Source organism: Stegodyphus dumicola, chromosome 4 (genome assembly GCF_044657685.1).
Source record: "Stegodyphus dumicola isolate Sdum_Otavi_A_Nest chromosome 4, ASM4465768v1".
In the NCBI taxonomy this organism is placed as follows: Eukaryota; Metazoa; Arthropoda; class Arachnida; order Araneae; family Eresidae; genus Stegodyphus; species Stegodyphus dumicola.
This window is the reverse complement of record NC_140771.1, coordinates 79,256,197-79,274,417: the sequence shown is the minus strand read 5'-3', so window position 1 is coordinate 79,274,417 and position 18,221 is coordinate 79,256,197. Positions and strand designations below refer to the sequence as shown.

The window sequence follows — 18,221 nt, the reverse complement described above, 5'->3', positions numbered from 1 at the left end:
CTTTTTCTTCATTACATTAAGAAAAAGAACAGTATTGAAAAAAAAAAAAAAAAAAAAAAAAAAAAACAAGAAAGATTATCGTTTAAAAAATTCATTTCGAAATGGTAATATTTTATTCAATTAAATGATCACATTATTTATCAAAAACTTAATTTTTGAAATTTAAACAATTCAGAATATCAATGGAAGGTTTTTAAATAGATTAATTGTTTATTAAACTATCTAGAAGGAGAAACGTATATACTTAGTGAAAACGATTTGCTTTCCGGTTTGGGAAAGGAGATTTTAGAGCTAGCAATTAAATCCGATTTTTTGGAGGGAGAATTACTTCTAAGTACATATCAGTCTTAAAACAAAATAACAGTTTGTTTAAGTTAACACTAGTTGGCTACGCCATTCATTTGTTTAAAACAATGCATACTCTCTGATATTTTCCTCCAACGTTATTGTTGAATGAATTCGTAAAGGTTACTGTACTTGACCTTTTACATTAACCCTGAGTTAAAAAAATAGCATAGAAATTTAGAATACAAACAATAGACTGTCTTCGTTGGTTTACTACATTAAGTATGGCTTTATGTAGTAAAGCAAAGAAGACACTTTCTTCTCTTGGCACATTTGTAGTTTGTCATACATATTTAAATGTGTCATTGTCATTTCCTTATGATATGATAGAGGAAAACCTTCACAAAAATTGAAACTCAGAAGTTCACTTTCTATATTTTTATAAGCAAATGATTATCTAACGGCAAAAGAAAACTCGCGTAAATTTTGAATAAAAGTATATAGATTTCGAGGGCAATTCGATACAGAACTCTGTTCTTCAGGAGCAAAACAAAGAAATTCTCATAATCTTTATACAGCCGATCTCGTTCTAGTTTTATTTTTGGCTTCTAAAAAAGGGGGACGTATGCCTGATCACCCTTGAAATCGATAGAGTTATATTTAAAATCTACGGTAGTATAAGGTTGCTTTTTGCGTAATCTTAAATGGTTATTGTTAGCTATCTCCAAAAGAATTACTACTAAAAGTCGTAATTCTTTTGGAGGCTAAATTCGAAATGAAGCATCTCACCAATTTAATAAATATCTAAATTGAAAGATACTGTGACTCCTAAAAAAATCTTTTCATTGCATGGATTAGTCAGCCGCTTAAATATTCATTTAAAAAAGTAAGATGATTTTAATGAATTCAGTTAGTATTAATTTCTCATGTGGAAGACTACGTCGTTCAAAATCGGATGGCTGAACCGTCATTTTTTCACATAGTGAGGAACATACATATATACAGGCAGATTCTTCTTTGCTTATTTTTTTAAAAACATAATACAAGGAGATAACATTTGGTGGCAACAAACTGAAATGTGATATGCCTTGTATAGTGAACCGATGCAAAATCTCATTTCGAGAATAATACCTGTTTTCCGCTAAAATAAATTCTTGTGATTAGAAAACCTATAACATATACGTAACACAAGCATGTATGACAAATAAATGTTATTATGAAGGAATAACATGAAATCCTGCAGCAAGGATAAGAAATACTCAAAATGCTGAAACTTAGACTCTAATCCTTTGCTGCATGTCTATTGGAGAGATTATGTGAATGACTGTGCAACATGCTTCTTTACACAAGTTTCAAAATCAATTCAGATGGCTTTAACTAAGGAAGCCTTATAATAAAAGCCTGTGGAATTTTCTCTTTTATTTGTTTAATAGCGCTTAAGCCACAAGAGGACGCTACCAAGCAAATATTTTGGAAATTCTATATACATGCAGTACATAATAAGAATTCCTAAATCATTTTTAACAAGAAAACTGCTAATTGATAATTTTAGTCGGAAAACTGATGAAATAGATGGTCAGTCACTTTGATTAAAAAATTCCGGATATTCTTCAATCTCGATAGCAGCTGAACATAATTAAAAATCCTGGATTGTGCGGGATACTTTCGGACGTCTGGTAACCCTATGCAATAGGAATGCTCGTGATATCCCATTTCGGGCTTTCCCGATTCAGGCTTTCTGAAGGTGGCAACAAATATCGCGCCATTTCAGGCTTCTTTTTCCCTTCCGCAAATATTCTCGACGAATATATCAAAAATCGTATTATTTCAGCCCTTATTATAGTATTATTTTTACCTCTTAATTAGAGTTGTTAGGAAGATTAAGGTGCATAAAGAACATCTATTTCAGCCGAAAAGGAAGACATGGTTTGTTTGATTAAAATAACGCAACTCTGTTAGGTAGATAGTAACCAATCTATTTCCCTATGTATGGTTTAACATTTTTTCTACATTGAAAAGGACATGTTTATAAGTCTATAAAACAATAAATCTATTTCATTAAAATCTCTGTTAGCAGTGCCACTCACGATTTTAACGATTCTTCAAAAGACTGCATTTTTAATACAGTTAGCCAAATCTTCAAAAGTTTTCATTATTCTATTTCGATGTGATTTTTTACTTTCGATATTTCAATTTTCAAGATCTAAATTCCGTTTGAAAAAAAAAAGTAATATTATATTGTACTCAAGTTCTAAAAACAACATGTTTTCTGCTGTAAATATAATCCACGAATGTCATTAATGTTTTATTTAAGCAGTGTCTAAGACTTAAATGGCAAAGAAGTTATTCTAACATCACTTTATACATATAGCGCAGTCATGTGATTCCTTAACTTGATTTCGGATTTTGGTTCATTCATAATGAACAGGCTGAAATGGGAATCGCTTTCTTCCACCCTATCAAAGAGAAGCCGAAAAGCCATGATTAATAAGTAAACCTCAATAAAAAATGCCTGATATGGGACATGACCGAAATGGTGTGTTACAGGAAGATTTCCTCAATTTTCTAATCTTGTTGCAGAGAATCTTGTTTTTAAGGCAGTTGCTAATATTTTTTACTTTTCAAAAAATTTCAGCAAATTTCAGAAAACATATCACATAATATAGCGTATCATAAATAATATAATATAACATATCATAAACATTTTCATGTCGTATAAATAAAGAAGAGAATATTTTATTAACGTATTTAACTAAGCTAATTTAGTTTTTACTTCCTTGTACGAAGCAAAAGATGTATAGTAATCGCGAAAGATTTCGAGTATCATAATTCAATGGACATATCCATTTTGACCGTTCCCGAATCCATTTTGATTATTTTTGAAGTGACATGTATACTCACGGACAGAATAAAGGACTCTGTTTTCCGAAATCGAATTAAAAATGGATGTTTTCTGGACATCTGTACATGCATACATTGCATAATTCAAACAGGATTATCTGCAGAACATTGAAATGTTTTATGTGGGACTGCTTGAACATCGCTTTGCGTATCTTCGTTTTTTATTGCAATCGGTAATATTAAAAGTATATATGTATACATCCACCCTGCTTACCAGGTTTTTACCGGCCTTTATTTTCGCACTCATTGGCCATAATCATATGCTTCTAATTACAGAAGTGTTTTAAATTACGAAAATATTCTTGTTTTGGCAATGGCAAATTAAGAAAAAAATTAAGTTTACCTAAATAACGAAATCTAAATTTTAATCCGACTTTTAATCGTTTCCTTTACGTATACTTTAGAAAGTTTTATACTCATTATGAAAAAATAAAATTACACGAAGTTTGACCCCCGTACGACAAAAATTGACTGCGATGTTTAATTTAAAAAATTTGCAATTTGTAATGTTATTTTCCACTTTTCTGAAGAAATCGGTTAATTAAATTAGAATAATTCGAGGAAATAACTTTAAATGAAGTGCAGCAGAAAATGTTTATAATTTAATAGGCCGTACAAGGAAGTCATGTGATGTTTGTTACTTACAGAATCTGGATGGGAAAAATTTGCAAAGTCCAACACAACTGTTTTAAACTGCACTCGATGAGGCACAGGCGGCAGAAGGGGAACAGCTTCTACAGTGCAGTACTGGCCTGTAAATTGTACTTTTTTGCGGTTATCTTCTTTTACTACTTCCAGGCACTGATCATATTCACCAAAGTCGCTGAGTGTACCGTCTAGGACGCCTGATGGTAATTTAGCACTGGCATCTAACACTGTAAAAAAAACAAAGTCATGATTGATCCATGAAAATATAAAATTCTTCAAAGAAGCATTTTTTATTTCATAAAATAATCTAATTTTCTTCGTACAGTAGAAGGGAAGCTAATAGATATATAGCGAACGCTTTTCCAAGATAACTGCTTGTGGTTTCATACAATTTTGGACTTCTTTGAAGATGCTCCTCTTAAAGAATCCGATAATCAGTAATGGCGATTATAGATTTATTTAATAATTTCTGCCTATTTAAGGGAGTTAAATTAAATATTTTTTAATGAAAACTAGTATTACATTAATAAAATAAAAAATTAATTACAAAATCAAATAGAAAATAAGAGAAAATCATCGAATGAGTTTATACTGTAAATAAAATTACAAATATTATTTCTAATATTACAAATTACTTTGTATTAATGTAATTATATTACATTGTAATGTTAATAAATCGTGATTTACTTGCAGTAAATTATAATGGTATTAATTTTTTCATTGATATTGCAAACTACTTTATACTGCAGCATAAAATAATTTATAGTCCTAATAATTTGTAATTTTTAAAAATATTAGTATTAAAATTTTCAAATTCTATCACTAATATCACAAATTATTACTTTATACGATAAATAAATAAAATAATAAATTATTTTATGTTCAGTTTCCTAAAATATGCCTCACTAACTAATATTTTGAAATATGGAAATGAGATTTTTATGCAAAACAAAAATAAAATAAAACTTTATGTTGTAAGATATATTTAATAAATACATAAACTATCATTAGTTGTTAAAATATCCCAGAAGTCTATCAATATTACCTGAGAGAGATCGCAAGAAAGATTTATAGTAACATTATAACAGACAGATTTAAATTAAATATTAAATATCTTACTCTTTAATGAATTACAAGACGCTGGTGCGTCGAAGATAAAAGTATTTTATTTCTGGCAGTGGCAACACATTTTAAATAGTTAGTTTCTTCATTAAAATTGAACGATAAATATCTTCCACTTTGCCAAACAACCCTCTGGGAGATAAAAGCGTTTTATTTCGAACACTGTTGCCCTTCCTCACTTTTAAATTCTAAGTCTGTTAATCAAAAATTTATTTAATTCAAACAAAATACCAAATAAATAAAAATTTGAAAATTAAAATTTGAACTTCAAGTGCTACATATTCGGGTGGTGTACTTAACGTACTCAAAAGTTAGTGTCTCTAGGTGCCGCCATTTTTTCCACAATGCTAAGAACATTCATACATACATTCAAGCATACATACATATTCTTTATTATTGAATAGTAGAGCTGAGAACCATATGTCAAAACTTCCGTTCCTATTACTTTTTACATTAAAATACTAAAAAGACTATTTCGTGTAATAAAACTGACATTATAAAATAGATTAGTATTGGAAGGGGTTTTAAATATATGTATTTATTGGAGAATGGGTTAGAACTGCTTTAACCTCTTTCACAGATACGTGGTATAAAATTATATTGGGATGAGGAAAAAATATAACAATAAAGTCTATATTTCTAAATGAGTGCGATGAAGTCATATATTTCCCAAAATATTCTAGACATCAACAGATTTTCCAGACCTGGGAAATGCAAAAAATCAACTTGTCCTTGCTAGGGTCCCGGAAGCTAGACGTATTAACCACGCACACAATGAAAACACCTAAAAAGGAATGTAATAATTCTTTATAGTATTATATCTGATTTAAAAAGTACTTATTAACCAATTTTTGATTTAGCATTCTTACTTCAAATGCTTTAGAGCTATAGCCATAACAATGTTTATCATAATAATAACGTAATAAAGTTTATTTAAATTATTTTTTCTAATAATTAAATCTTTTAGCTAAATCTATACTGTCATATTATATTTTCCTCTCGTTGATCACTTATTACTCTCGTCAAGTTCGAATTTTTAGGGAAGCTCACGATAGTTTTTCCCTGCTTCCTAAAGAATTAGATTACAGTCATCATGGATAAAGAATTTTCTCTTATTAAGTAAGAATTTAAATTTAATTTCGAGAAAAACGAGACTACATATTTTAAATTCTAACCAAATATCGGAGTGTTTAGTATGTTGTAAATAATCCTGTTTGATTCATTTATATTTTGAGGGCCCACCAGCGGCCGAGCGGTAAAGTCGCTGAACACTGGTGATTCGGTCCGAGGTTCGAATTCCGCAAACGGGCTGGCTGCATGGACGTTTTTGTGGTTTTCCCCATGTGTAACGTGTATATGGGCCAGTTTTCCTTAGAAAGTTCTCCACGAAGGCATCCCTCCCCTTAGGCAGATAGCCCTAGTGTGCTTTGCCATAATTAAATAAACCAAACCAAACCATCTGAAGGGGCTTTCACACGACTACGCTGGCGACATAAATCCGAGAAACAAACGCACGTCCCCGGCGATGAGTCGTCCAAACGAAGACGCGAACAGTGTCTGCGTGTAGCCAAAATAATTATTAGAAAGAAACAAATCATGTGACACTCATAGAAGGCTGCAAGCGCAAAGAGTTTCATCTGCTGTTTCGTAGTTTTGTCAGAAATGTGTTACACTTGGTTCGTTCTGTTGTGAAATTTTGTTTATTAAGCAGTTTAATAAGATTAAAGATAATAAGATTAAACAGTTTTTATACTCATAAAGAAGTTTTAATGCAAATCAAGATTGATAAAATTATTTTGAAATATTGTACGTATATAGAATTGAATGACTTGAAACTCTATCCACCATATAATAAAATCAACTTCATTTTTTTTTTTTTTTTTTTATAATTCGTCCCCTCTCTTTGGCGTACTTATGTGTGGTTTAGGAGTATGTGTTAAGGAATCTGTGTAATAAGTAAAGCGTACTTCTCACTTTTGAATTTAAGACAAGGTTCAAACTTTGGACAGTTTATACAAAATTATATACAAAATAAAAATGCAACGAGGTAAAAAAAAAGAGGTAATTTTTTAAAAGTTGCAAATAAAATATGCAACGAGGTTAAAAAAAGAGGTAATTTATAAAAGACATGTAGATATATCATTATATAATGGGTTGCTGGTTTCTATGTATAGTGTTTATATTTAAACTAGAATTGAAAACGATAACAATCTTACGAATTTTGTATATATGTAAATAAATTTAGTAAAATTATATATGAAACTGTAATATCTTTTAACATGAAAAGTCGGAAGAGAGTGAAGTTTTGCCGGAAAAACAAGATTACAGGGCAAGACTTTCGAGGTAAATGGCTATCTTGCTATAATTTGGCGACATATTGTCAAGCTGGCGATGCTTTTGGTGACTAATTTTTATTGAAAAATCTGATGATCGCCAAAACTCGCCAAACTTGACGACCATTTATCAACATTAGCGTCCGGTCTCTGTATAACTGTAATCGATACTCTAATTAAGTGTCTGTAATTGATCCCTATATGTAACAGTAACTGTATCCGGGACTTATAGCTTTAACCACATATGCCTCACAGTAATTTAGATAAATAGACGGTTCTAGAGATTTCTCGGTGGCCAAAGGAAAACTATATAATCTCGGAGAGAGAATCAGTTTCTCAGTATTTAGTTGATAGCTGACTTTGGTGTATTGAGAGATTAGGCGAGCTTTGCTCTTTGGATGCGCCTTGTATTGTGTTGTGTTTAACATTCTTAGTAGTTTCAAGGGCTAACTGCTGACTATGCTCTGCTATACTGCGAAGAACTGTACATATGTTTTTGTGGAAAGTTCCAAAACTGTAAAGTGTTTCTTTTGGGAAAATAAATTTTATCAAGCAATCATCGATTATGCATGCATTCAATCTATTACGAACCCGTACACACGAAACAATAATAATAGATAAAAATAATACAACAATTCATGATTAAATATAAAAACAAGTTTAAAAAAACTAGAAAAGCTTGTTATTAACCGAAACTCGCAGAGGTGGAAAAAATTTGAATTTTACAGTGGTTACAAGTAAGGTCCAACTCCAAGACCTTGCTCCTTGCAAGCCAGCGCGCTTTCACTCAGCTAGCTGTGACAATCCTGTAGTGCAGGGCTTATTAAACACTTTTTAGTCGCGACCCCTTTTTATCACTGAGATTTTTTTCGCGACCCCAAGATCCCATAATATTTATGGAAAATTTTTGGGACCCCATAAGGATTGCGCAAATTCGACACACGCGTGAGTGAAACTGTCAGTTTTTTCACTTGTACTGTAATATACTATTGCAGTTTTAGATCATTAACTTTAATTTCTGATTTTAAGACATAGAACAATGTGAAAATTTTAAATAAGTAACAGATGAAATGACAGCGTCACGTGCAAAGCAAGGAAAATGAACGTTTATATTATGAAAATAATGCGTAGAAACGTTTTAGTTTTTTTTCTTTGTCTGTATTGTCTTATCTATTTTCAGATACATTGTGTAAAAATATTTGGTAATTGTAAAACTATTATAATAAAATAAAGAAATATCAAAACTGCTAAAATTTTTGGCGGCCCTCTCCTGCAGGTTCCGCGACTCCATTGGAGGTCACGACACCTGCTGCAGGTTCCGCGACTCCCATGGGAGTCGCGACCCACAGTTTAAGAAACTCTGCTGTAATGGAAAAATTAGAAGTCACTGCAGCGTTAATTTAATTAATGTTCAGTAAATGAGGGTCGTATGACTCAGTTTGTAACTGTCCTCGAAAATTTCGGAACTGTATTACTCTCTCACAGTCAACTGCTTTATCTTAGAAGTTGCTATATTGCTGAAGTTAGTTTTTGATATATTTTATATTGAGATACTTATAGAGCTTCTTGTTATGCTTCTTAGTAAACATGTAAGAATGAACAAAGATTTTGTAAGGCAGAGAATTTGATTTCGTATAAATTATAATTTATTTAGGTTCCTATTGCTTACGATGTTCCGTAGAACGGTGAACGGTGAAGCATATGGATATATTGGTAGTTGAATCATTGCTTTATAAAAATGCAGTTTTTTTTATTTAATTACATTTTGAAATTTCTACCATTATATGGTATTAAAGACTTCAAAAGAATGCTGATAATCTTTTTGATGCGGACATTTACGATCTCTTTAAATTAAAACTCATTGCTATATGGTTACGACACCACACTAAAAAGTGCAAACAAGAAGTTTTTTTCAGTTTATGACACGTGATAAGAACTAAGACAGCTACTGGCTGTTCGTTCACGCAGAGAACAAAAGCTCTAATTAGTTTTTGGTTTATTTGATTACGGTACTCGAGAATTAAGCACACGAGGGCTATCTGCCTAAGAGAAGAGATCCTTCGTGGAGGATTTTCTAAGGGAAATTGGCTCGTATACACATGGTACACATGGTTCGTATACGCGTCACACATGTGTAATAAGTGAATTTATATAGGTAGATATATATATACAAAGATTTTCTTCATTAAGTAGCATGTATTTCAAAAATAATCTGATTAGTTATAAAAATAATCGATTTCGATGATCGGAAACAGGCAATACATTGACAGGCAGCAACAAAGAGAGGCAATACAAGACGACTTTACGTAACTTCGGAAAGCAATCTTTTCCCGCCATCCCAGATATCCTGAAAAACGTTTGTGGCTTAGATTTAAAAAATAAGTTTACTTTTGCGGTATATTATTTGCAGAAATTCAGACGGAAAGTCGTATAAAAAATTATTAAAATAGGAAAACAATTTAACGTTTATAACCAAAGTTATACAATAACAGGAAAAAAATCTGAAATTCGCAGATTTATTTATTCTCAGAACGAAATTTAATAAACGCAGAAAAATCTGATATTCTTGAAAATATCGTAAAATTCGAGAAAATTCGCACAAGAATAACGTTACTTTGCTTTTTATAATACATAAATCCCTTAAATATCCGAATCTTATGCTAATCGTTTTAGGAGATCAGCTAGCAACAAAATAAATAAAGGTGATTATTAATAACTGCAAAATATCTCTTGAATTTTCCAAAGTCACTGTAAACGATATTTCTCTAAAGTCATGAGAAATTATATCCATCCGGAACCATGTTAAATGATATCTTTCTTGAGGTTTCCGATATAATAAACCTTTCCTCTTTTTCTTTTGCTTCTGTTACACGCTTTCTCTTTCGAAACGCTATTACGTCAAAAACAGTTCATCCGCGCACGGAATGACAAGAGTTTAAACGATGGGATTTTACAGAGCTGCTTAAAAATGCGGAAGTGAGTAGTTGTTTAGACCTCCATAACCGCAATCGTAAAGATCACTTCCGGAACAAGGCGATGTTTCCTTTCTTTAATTTAATTTGTTAGTGTTTATATTTATGACTTTGAAAAATACATTCAGAGATGAAGACGAACGAAATCAAAAAAATGAAAAGCTTTATTCATAATAAATCAGAACTGGGAGTTAGAAAAAATTTAAAAAAGTGAAACTCTTGACAGATAAGTCTTAAATTTTATAGGTCAGCATCCAAAACTAGTTTGTTTGTGAATGCAATTTTTATTCCTTTTAAATACCTCGTGATGTATTAACCCAGAAATGCTGGTAGGGCATTAACTCAGAAAAATAAAGTTCTTGGCGTTCTATTTAATATCTTGCATTTTAGATTCATCAGCAGGGTATTCAACCGTTTCTTTGACCGGGTTACACAGGTTATCGTAATTTGCTTTCTTCTGCAAAGTAGTTTTTTCACATCTAATTGTAATAATAATGCATATAGTCGAATCTCTCTAAAACAAACTTCAAGGGACCGAAAGTGTGCTTTGCCGTATCGGATCTGTTAAGAAAAACAAATGGACCGTATACAATAAAACGCATAAATATAAATTTATGAATCAGACAAAAAGATTGATTAGTCTTATCACATCTCCCAAAAGAAATAAGTAATAACTCTAATTTAAAAATCTGTATCGAGGTTTAACGTTTTCAAAATATAAAAAAAAGCGATTTAGACGAAAGTATCTATAAAGTTCATTATATCCGATTTTTACACATTTAAAAGTTCACTATAGCCGTATAAATTAAGTGTACAGCGAATTGGATTAGACTAAAAACATTTGGTCATAATTTCCTGGAGTTCGTTGTAAACGGAATTCGTTATAGTAGGGTGTGACTGTGTGATTATCTTCTAAATAATCATTTTCCGGCATGATATAAATTTACAATTAGTACTCTCAAACAAGAAATTGATCCCCCTGTCTCTGGGTTTAATCCTTGCATTTATTCATCAACGCATTCCCTCAAAAATGACTCGTATTCAAGTTCCAATACAACAACAACAACAAAAAAAAAAAAATCACTTAACGTTGTTGCCAATCGAAAAGTAAAAGTCATAAAATGTTGTTTTGGGTATTTTAAGTATGTTTGACAAATATACGATTTTGCATACAATGTGAGCCTCTTAAATGGATTAAAAATTCCTAATATGCATTAACAACTTCAAAATTGTTTGTTGTGGTAATTAAGATTTTTGGATCTAGAAAGGTGAAAAATCAACTGTGTCCTCGCCGAGATTCGAAAGACAAACTTTTCACTTGCTAGCAACTTAATCCATCAGAGAGCGCATTGGAAGATGCCATCATATCTTACATTTTATGACTAGTTTAAAGGGCAACTGTAGAGAGAAACCAGACCCGTCTTCCATATCCAGCGGTGACGATTTGATGTTCATTACATTTTTAGCTCGTGCGTTATATAGAGATTATCAAGTTTTCTTAGTTAACGACATGAAAACTCAGCTCTGCCATCTCCAATTTCAAACCATCTATTCTGTAGGAAGGAAGGTAGGAAAAGTTAAAATTTTGAGTCTCACTGGGAAGAAGTAGTGCTTTTTTAAATGGCTAAACGTTTGGAGGATATTATGCTGGAGTTTCATGACACACTAGGCGAAAGGAAATTGATATGTGCTTTTTTAATTGTTTTTTTCTTCTCTCTTTAGAGTGGAATTAATAAAGTGTAAGAAAAGAGAGGAGCTGACGGGTCCATGATCCAGTAGTTCTGTTAGAGATATGTCGCTGCAACAGAAATTCGTAAATGAAGCCTCATTGTTAAATGGTAATTACTGCTTTCAAACGTGAAAGGAAAAACATTTTGGATGTTAAGTGTTGGCATATATATATTTTTAATTTTTTTCAGTCTTTTTTCAGCTCATCATATAAATGTTAAGTTTTCATATTAAGATTGTTTACGAATTTATTTATTTATTTTTTAACGTTTTATGAGGTAACTTTATTTATTAAATATTACTTTCTTGGCAATTACTCCACTGCCTCAAGTGCTGTTTGCAAGTGTTTGCAAGTGCCATTTTTATATGTGTCAAAAGCATTAATTGATTCTTCAAACGTAATAAAGACATTTGCAATATGAAAAACTATGACTTGCTGTGTTCACAAAATTTGCCACTGGAAGATGTTTATGTTTAAAATTATACCAAATTTGTTTACAGATACTGAAAAATCAGAACTGAACGAACTATGCAGTTTATGAAGTTTTTTTAAAACAATTTATTAGATAGGGAAGCTAACAACCATGATCTATTTTTTAAATAGATAAAGTCAGAGATCTTAAAAATACTTCTTTTGAAATTGCTTACATTCCGGGGGGGACTAAAGTCTAATTTTGAAAAATAAATGAAGAAATGAAAACTTAAACGCATAATCAAATAAGTTAACTCAAATTATAATGTTAAGGCATTGCGAGAGTAGCACATCCACCGAACCTTCCGGACTCAGCGCTCGGTCTCAAAAATTTTCTAATTTCGAAGAGTTACCTTGCAGACATGATTTTCAATGCTTCGTAATCTGAGTTCAGTACTCTATAATCTGATATTGTGCGTTTTTCATAATATCTTTCACTAAAAAAAGATGGATTATTTAGAAGGTAAACAAAAACAATATTATGCAATGACTTCTCCAGAAGGCAGCTACAGTTTCATTACAGTTTCAGAATACTCCATGATAGAAAAACAGATAAAACAGCATTGAGTCATGTACAGAGCTAGCGGTAGCCATTTTGGAATACCGTAAAATTTCTGAGGCACTTAAAATCTGCTGCAAAGTGCCTAAATTCTAAAAAATTTCTCGGCGCTTTTTTCTACAATAACAGTGCCACCTTTAAATTCTACAATTTTTGCCATCTCTAAATTTAACGGTTCGGTGTTTTTCTAAACTTTAAAAATTTTCGCCGCCTCTAAAATATGTTGCTTAGTATTGTTGCTGCACCGGCACTGATTATATGTGGACGGCCAGAGTTAAATAAATATCTCCATTTTGACAAATTTAATTAGTTTGCGAAAGTGGGAAAATACGTGGTTAATATTGTATAACTTTTTTAATGACAATAATTTTGTGCTACTAAGTATGGTGTTTTTAGTGTCAGTGGTCTCAAATGACACTTCATAATTAAGCACTGCATTTCTTTTTATTAGATTGTATTTATTCACAGTACTTTTTGCATAAAGCGTGGAACAATGCACTATTATGCATAAACAGAACAATCAGGTAATTACTATCCAATAATTCATTTCACCCCATTAAGTACAATTGTAATTCGAAGTTAAAAGCCTTCACAAATGTTAACGTTTGAAATAAATCGTTTAGCCTACATTACCATACTAATAACTTCGATTTTGAAGTCTAAGGAAAAAATGCAATTAGTATTATTTATATAATTTATGCTTACACGTGAAGTAATTAAATTTCATGTATTGGTAATTTATCCTAGAATTGTACACGTGAATTTGGGAACGTGAGCGCAGAGAGCCACAAGCAAAGTACGCATGTTTACTACTGCTTCCAAATAACTACGAACACGTGAGTAAGAAAGTGGGCCATTTCATGAGCCTTGGGCCTCAGGCAGTAGGTAATTCATGCTGTGGTAGACAGTAAAAGAAAAGCGATTTTTGTCAAAGACCCAAATTTCCCGGACTTCCTTAAGTTCCAGTGCTCTTAATCGAACAAAAGCACTCATTCATTTTCCCCCACATATCACGGTTTCTGTAAAGTACAAGGTAAGTTTAGTTCCGAAGATTTGTATGTGCATTTATTTACGGCAAAGTAGTTAGGGCTATTATCTGAACACTGTAGGTGCTATCTGAATATGTACTGTAACGAGTGGTCCACCTAGAGGGAGCGGAAGAGGCGACCTGCCCCGGGAGGCTCATTTTGGGGAACAGCATTTCTTACATTTTATAGGGCTTCGTCAGGTTGATCGTTCGAGACAGATGAAATAACTATTAGATTCTAAATTGTCATACGGAATTAAACCTAGAAGAAAAAGTGTTTCTACCCTAGGCCAAAGTATTCAAAGAAATTCATACATTATTTCAACCACTATATACTTTTTTTTTACATCTTTTTACTTCTTTGTACGAAGTACAGGAAAGTAGCAGAAAAATTTCGGGTATCATATTTCAATTGAACTATCCATTTTAAACGTTCCCGAATGCATATTTCACAAGTGCACATCAGCGTAGCTACTGAGGAAGGGGTTTCGAAAATGGACCAATGAGCTGCTATTGCTCTTGTGACGCTAAATCTTCGTGCATGTGAGCGTATGTTGTTTACGTTTTAATTTGATTTTGTTTCGCAGTTATAAATATATGGCGTAATAATAGAAAATCTCGTACTGCTTTCGTTTTCTGAGCTTGATTAATCGCTGACATTTCACTTTCGCGATTTTTATCACGCATTAATGTTAGCATCGATGTTCACAGTATATTATGTGGATTAAGAGAATTCAAGTGTATATATATATATTTTAATTGAGCTGAGAATGACTGAAAGTGTTACAATGAATCTAGTGTTTTCTTATTTCAGTGCTTGCATTCTTTTGATTTTTAAAGTGTAAGATTCAGAATACATATGATCTGATTATATCCATTGTTAACATTAAAAATTATATGTAAATAAATTGAATATACTCGTTGTGAATACCATAAATTCACTATATTTCATGAGTATTTCTTGTGTAGACAGTACATTTAAGAGTGAGCAGTTATTAAATGGGAAATTTAACACGCTAAATGTATACGAATTCAAATTAGTAAATTTCACTTTGAATAAAATTCTGCATTTGTTATTATTATGGATCATCTTTTTTATACAGACTGCAATAAAAAGTGCTGACTTCTATTTACATATATAATTAATGTAAATATTTTTCTCATACGCATAGTTTTATGTAAAGTTACGTAAAGTTATGTAAAGTTTAGTTATTTTACGCATAGTTTTATGAGCATTTCAGCTCAGATCTTTATCACATATTTCTTTTTTCAACTTATTTACCATTTATTAAGTATTACTTCCCTTCAATACTTTTGCGAAGTATCCAACATGTGTTTGTATTTATTTCAACCAGGTAAGGAAATCTTCAAAATTTCCTATAATTGATTTAACTTCGCAATGAAAAGTTTCAGAAGCAATCGATGATGCTTTAATTATTTTGTACAGAATATTTTCAACCATCTTGCTTAAATCTTAAAGCACGCGAAAGGTCATGTGACATGACAGAAATATTACTGGATGCTCATTGGTTCATCCTAGAAGCCACTCCCTCGGTGGATACACAGATGTGCACTTGTGAAATATGCTTCCCGAATCCATTTTGACTTCTACCCCATGATATCTGTATTTACGGACAGAATAAAGGACACGTTCGTTTCCAAAACGGATAGTAAAATGCATTTAAAATGAAATAAATTGGATTTTTTTCGTGACGTCTGTACGTATGCATGCACGCATGTACCTCGCATAACTGAAAAACTATTAGACGTAGAACTTTCAAATTTTGTTTATGAGATTGCTATAACATCTAGCTGTACACCCCCTGGTTTTTGTTTCAATCGGCAGTACCAAAAGTATATATGTATATATATATATAATTTTTACGACCAACGATTGCTAAAAAAAGGTCTTCTAATGGGTATATATATATACATGCAAAATATAAAAAATACTATGACTCCGCTCTATGTCAACAAGCAACCACTAATTAACGTTACGTAATTTCAGGATTTTGCCCCCTAGACCAGTACTTTCGGGAATATTTTGGCATGTTATGTAATCGCTAATATAAATACCGAGTATGTGTCATTTTTTAGTCAGACTGCTTCCTGCTATTACTGCTACAAGACTCTTCGCTGCTCTGTCCATCTTTCTTCCCTTTATTAGAATAGTTATGCTGTCGAAAGCCTCGATTTCACCTTATTTAGTTTAAAACACTATTTGATATGTAATTTAGAGAATTTCATCTAAAAGAAAAATGATCTGCCATTTGAATTGAATAAAGATGGGCAATTAAAAGCAAAATCCTTCTGTGTCATCATTCTGCTGTATTCCACTCAGCCAAATAACGCCCGAATTCTGATGCTAAGCTTCATCATTCCTGTGTCTATCTGCAAAATCATCACACACATATAAATATATACTTCCAATTATAGAAGTACATTAAATGATGGAAGTGTTCATGTTTTGTCAATGTCAAATTTAAAAAAATGACAAGTTGTAGAAGAGGCATTAGGATTTTTGGAAGCAGGCGAGATGAAAATTTAGCAATCGCCTTCGCCGGGAATCGAACCACGGACCTCTGGAATAGCAGCCCAGCGTGCAGAACCACTACACCACGAAGTCACGCTAGGAAAGCGGGAGAAATACCTTACATTATTAATTCGGTTTCAAAGTTTTCATACTCATATTTTGGAAAGGTTTATACTTGTTATGAAAAAATAAAATTATAATAAGTTTGATTCTCGTACGACTAAAATTGACCGGGATATTTAAGTTCAAACTTTGCAGTTTTTGATGTCATTTTCAATTTATCTGAAGGATTGGTTAATTAAGATAAAATATCTCGAGAAAATAAGTTTCAATGAAGCGCAGCAAAAAATATGCGTAATTTAATAGGCCGTATAAGAAAGTTATGCGGTGTCCATATAAATTTTTTTTTAATTTGGAGAAATTTTTCAAAGCATTTACGAGTATTAACTAAATTATGATCATGGTGATATTAATAAAGAAGAATTCTTTGTGAAGAAAAACGTTTTTTAGAATTGCTACAAGTATTGTTAGCCGTGAGAAACATAAAAATCATTTATGCAGTATTTAAGACTTACAAATTTAGATTTTGCGTTTAAGAAGTCTTTCTCTACTGTTGCATAACAGCAAGAGAGATTAAAAAATCTCTGCAATGTCACTGATAGTTTCACGAATAAAACACAATAATAAAAAATCTGATGTGTACACCACATGAGTTCCTTGTACGGAATATTAACCCCTTCGCGCCGACTGTCACGTATACGTGCCAGCAACGAACACACTTATCTACCGGCCGACACGCAGGCGTGCCAGAGCATTGTTGCATTCTCTACCGACTGTCACGTATTTGTGCCAGTACCTTGGAACGTTTTTCAAACTATCATTTCTGCCACAAGATGGCACTGTATGTCCATATGGTTTCAGATACATGTGCATTAGACTTTCTACTCGAAATGAGAGAAGCATGACTCACATACACGTGTTTTTGATTATATAAACAAACGGGCAACTAAATGTTTCCGAATGGCGTGATTTATGACGTCTCTTTAAATCGCACTTTATTCGCACGTGGTAGTTGTTTATTGTAAGTAGAAGTTTTATATGCGCTAAAGCGTTGAGTATTTCCGTTTACAGTTCAGTTTTTAGAAAATAATTAGATCTTGTTAGACGGGAATTCTTTCTGTTTTTACCGTTTCAATGTCGAAGCGTCGAAAATGTTTAACAGAGCATGAAATAGCAGAAATGATGCAAAATATTTCAGATATTGATTCTGATATTCTGATATTGATTCTGAAAGATTAACTGAAAGACATTTTCCAAAACTTTGTTCACTGATAAGACTGATAAGAAAATGAGACGACGATGCTTCGTTTGTTCACATTCCCGGAAAATTCCTCCAAAATGGCAAATGAGTTATTACGAGTTCAAGGAATGTAACGTAGGACTGTGTGTAGATCCCTGTTTTAAAATTTTTCATACGAAAAGAGAATTTTAAGTAATATATTTAGTTTCCAGATTATAATGTTAAAAGTCATAAAATGGTGAGTAATTAAAATAAAATGTGTAAAATATGCATTTAAACAAGAAATAAGGTAATTAAAGTATATATATAAAATATCTATAAAGCACAAGCCGTTTAAATAC

At 31.9% G+C, this 18,221-nt stretch overlaps 1 protein-coding gene and 1 non-coding gene across 2 annotated transcripts in view; both read right to left on the bottom strand.

The window, feature by feature from the left end:
* The window catches only part of LOC118198220 (nose resistant to fluoxetine protein 6-like), a 90,347-nt gene that overhangs the window by 57,009 nt on the left and 15,117 nt on the right, over window positions 1-18,221 (bottom strand). Inside the window, exon 2 of the mRNA XM_035369842.2 lies at window positions 3,832-4,061. Within this exon, the coding sequence (XP_035225733.1) occupies window positions 3,832-4,061 (230 nt within the window). The remainder of the gene's footprint in view (window positions 1-3,831; window positions 4,062-18,221) is intronic.
* TRNAS-GCU (transfer RNA serine (anticodon GCU)) lies at window positions 16,600-16,673 on the bottom strand. The gene has a single exon. It is a non-coding gene; the product is annotated as a tRNA-Ser (tRNA).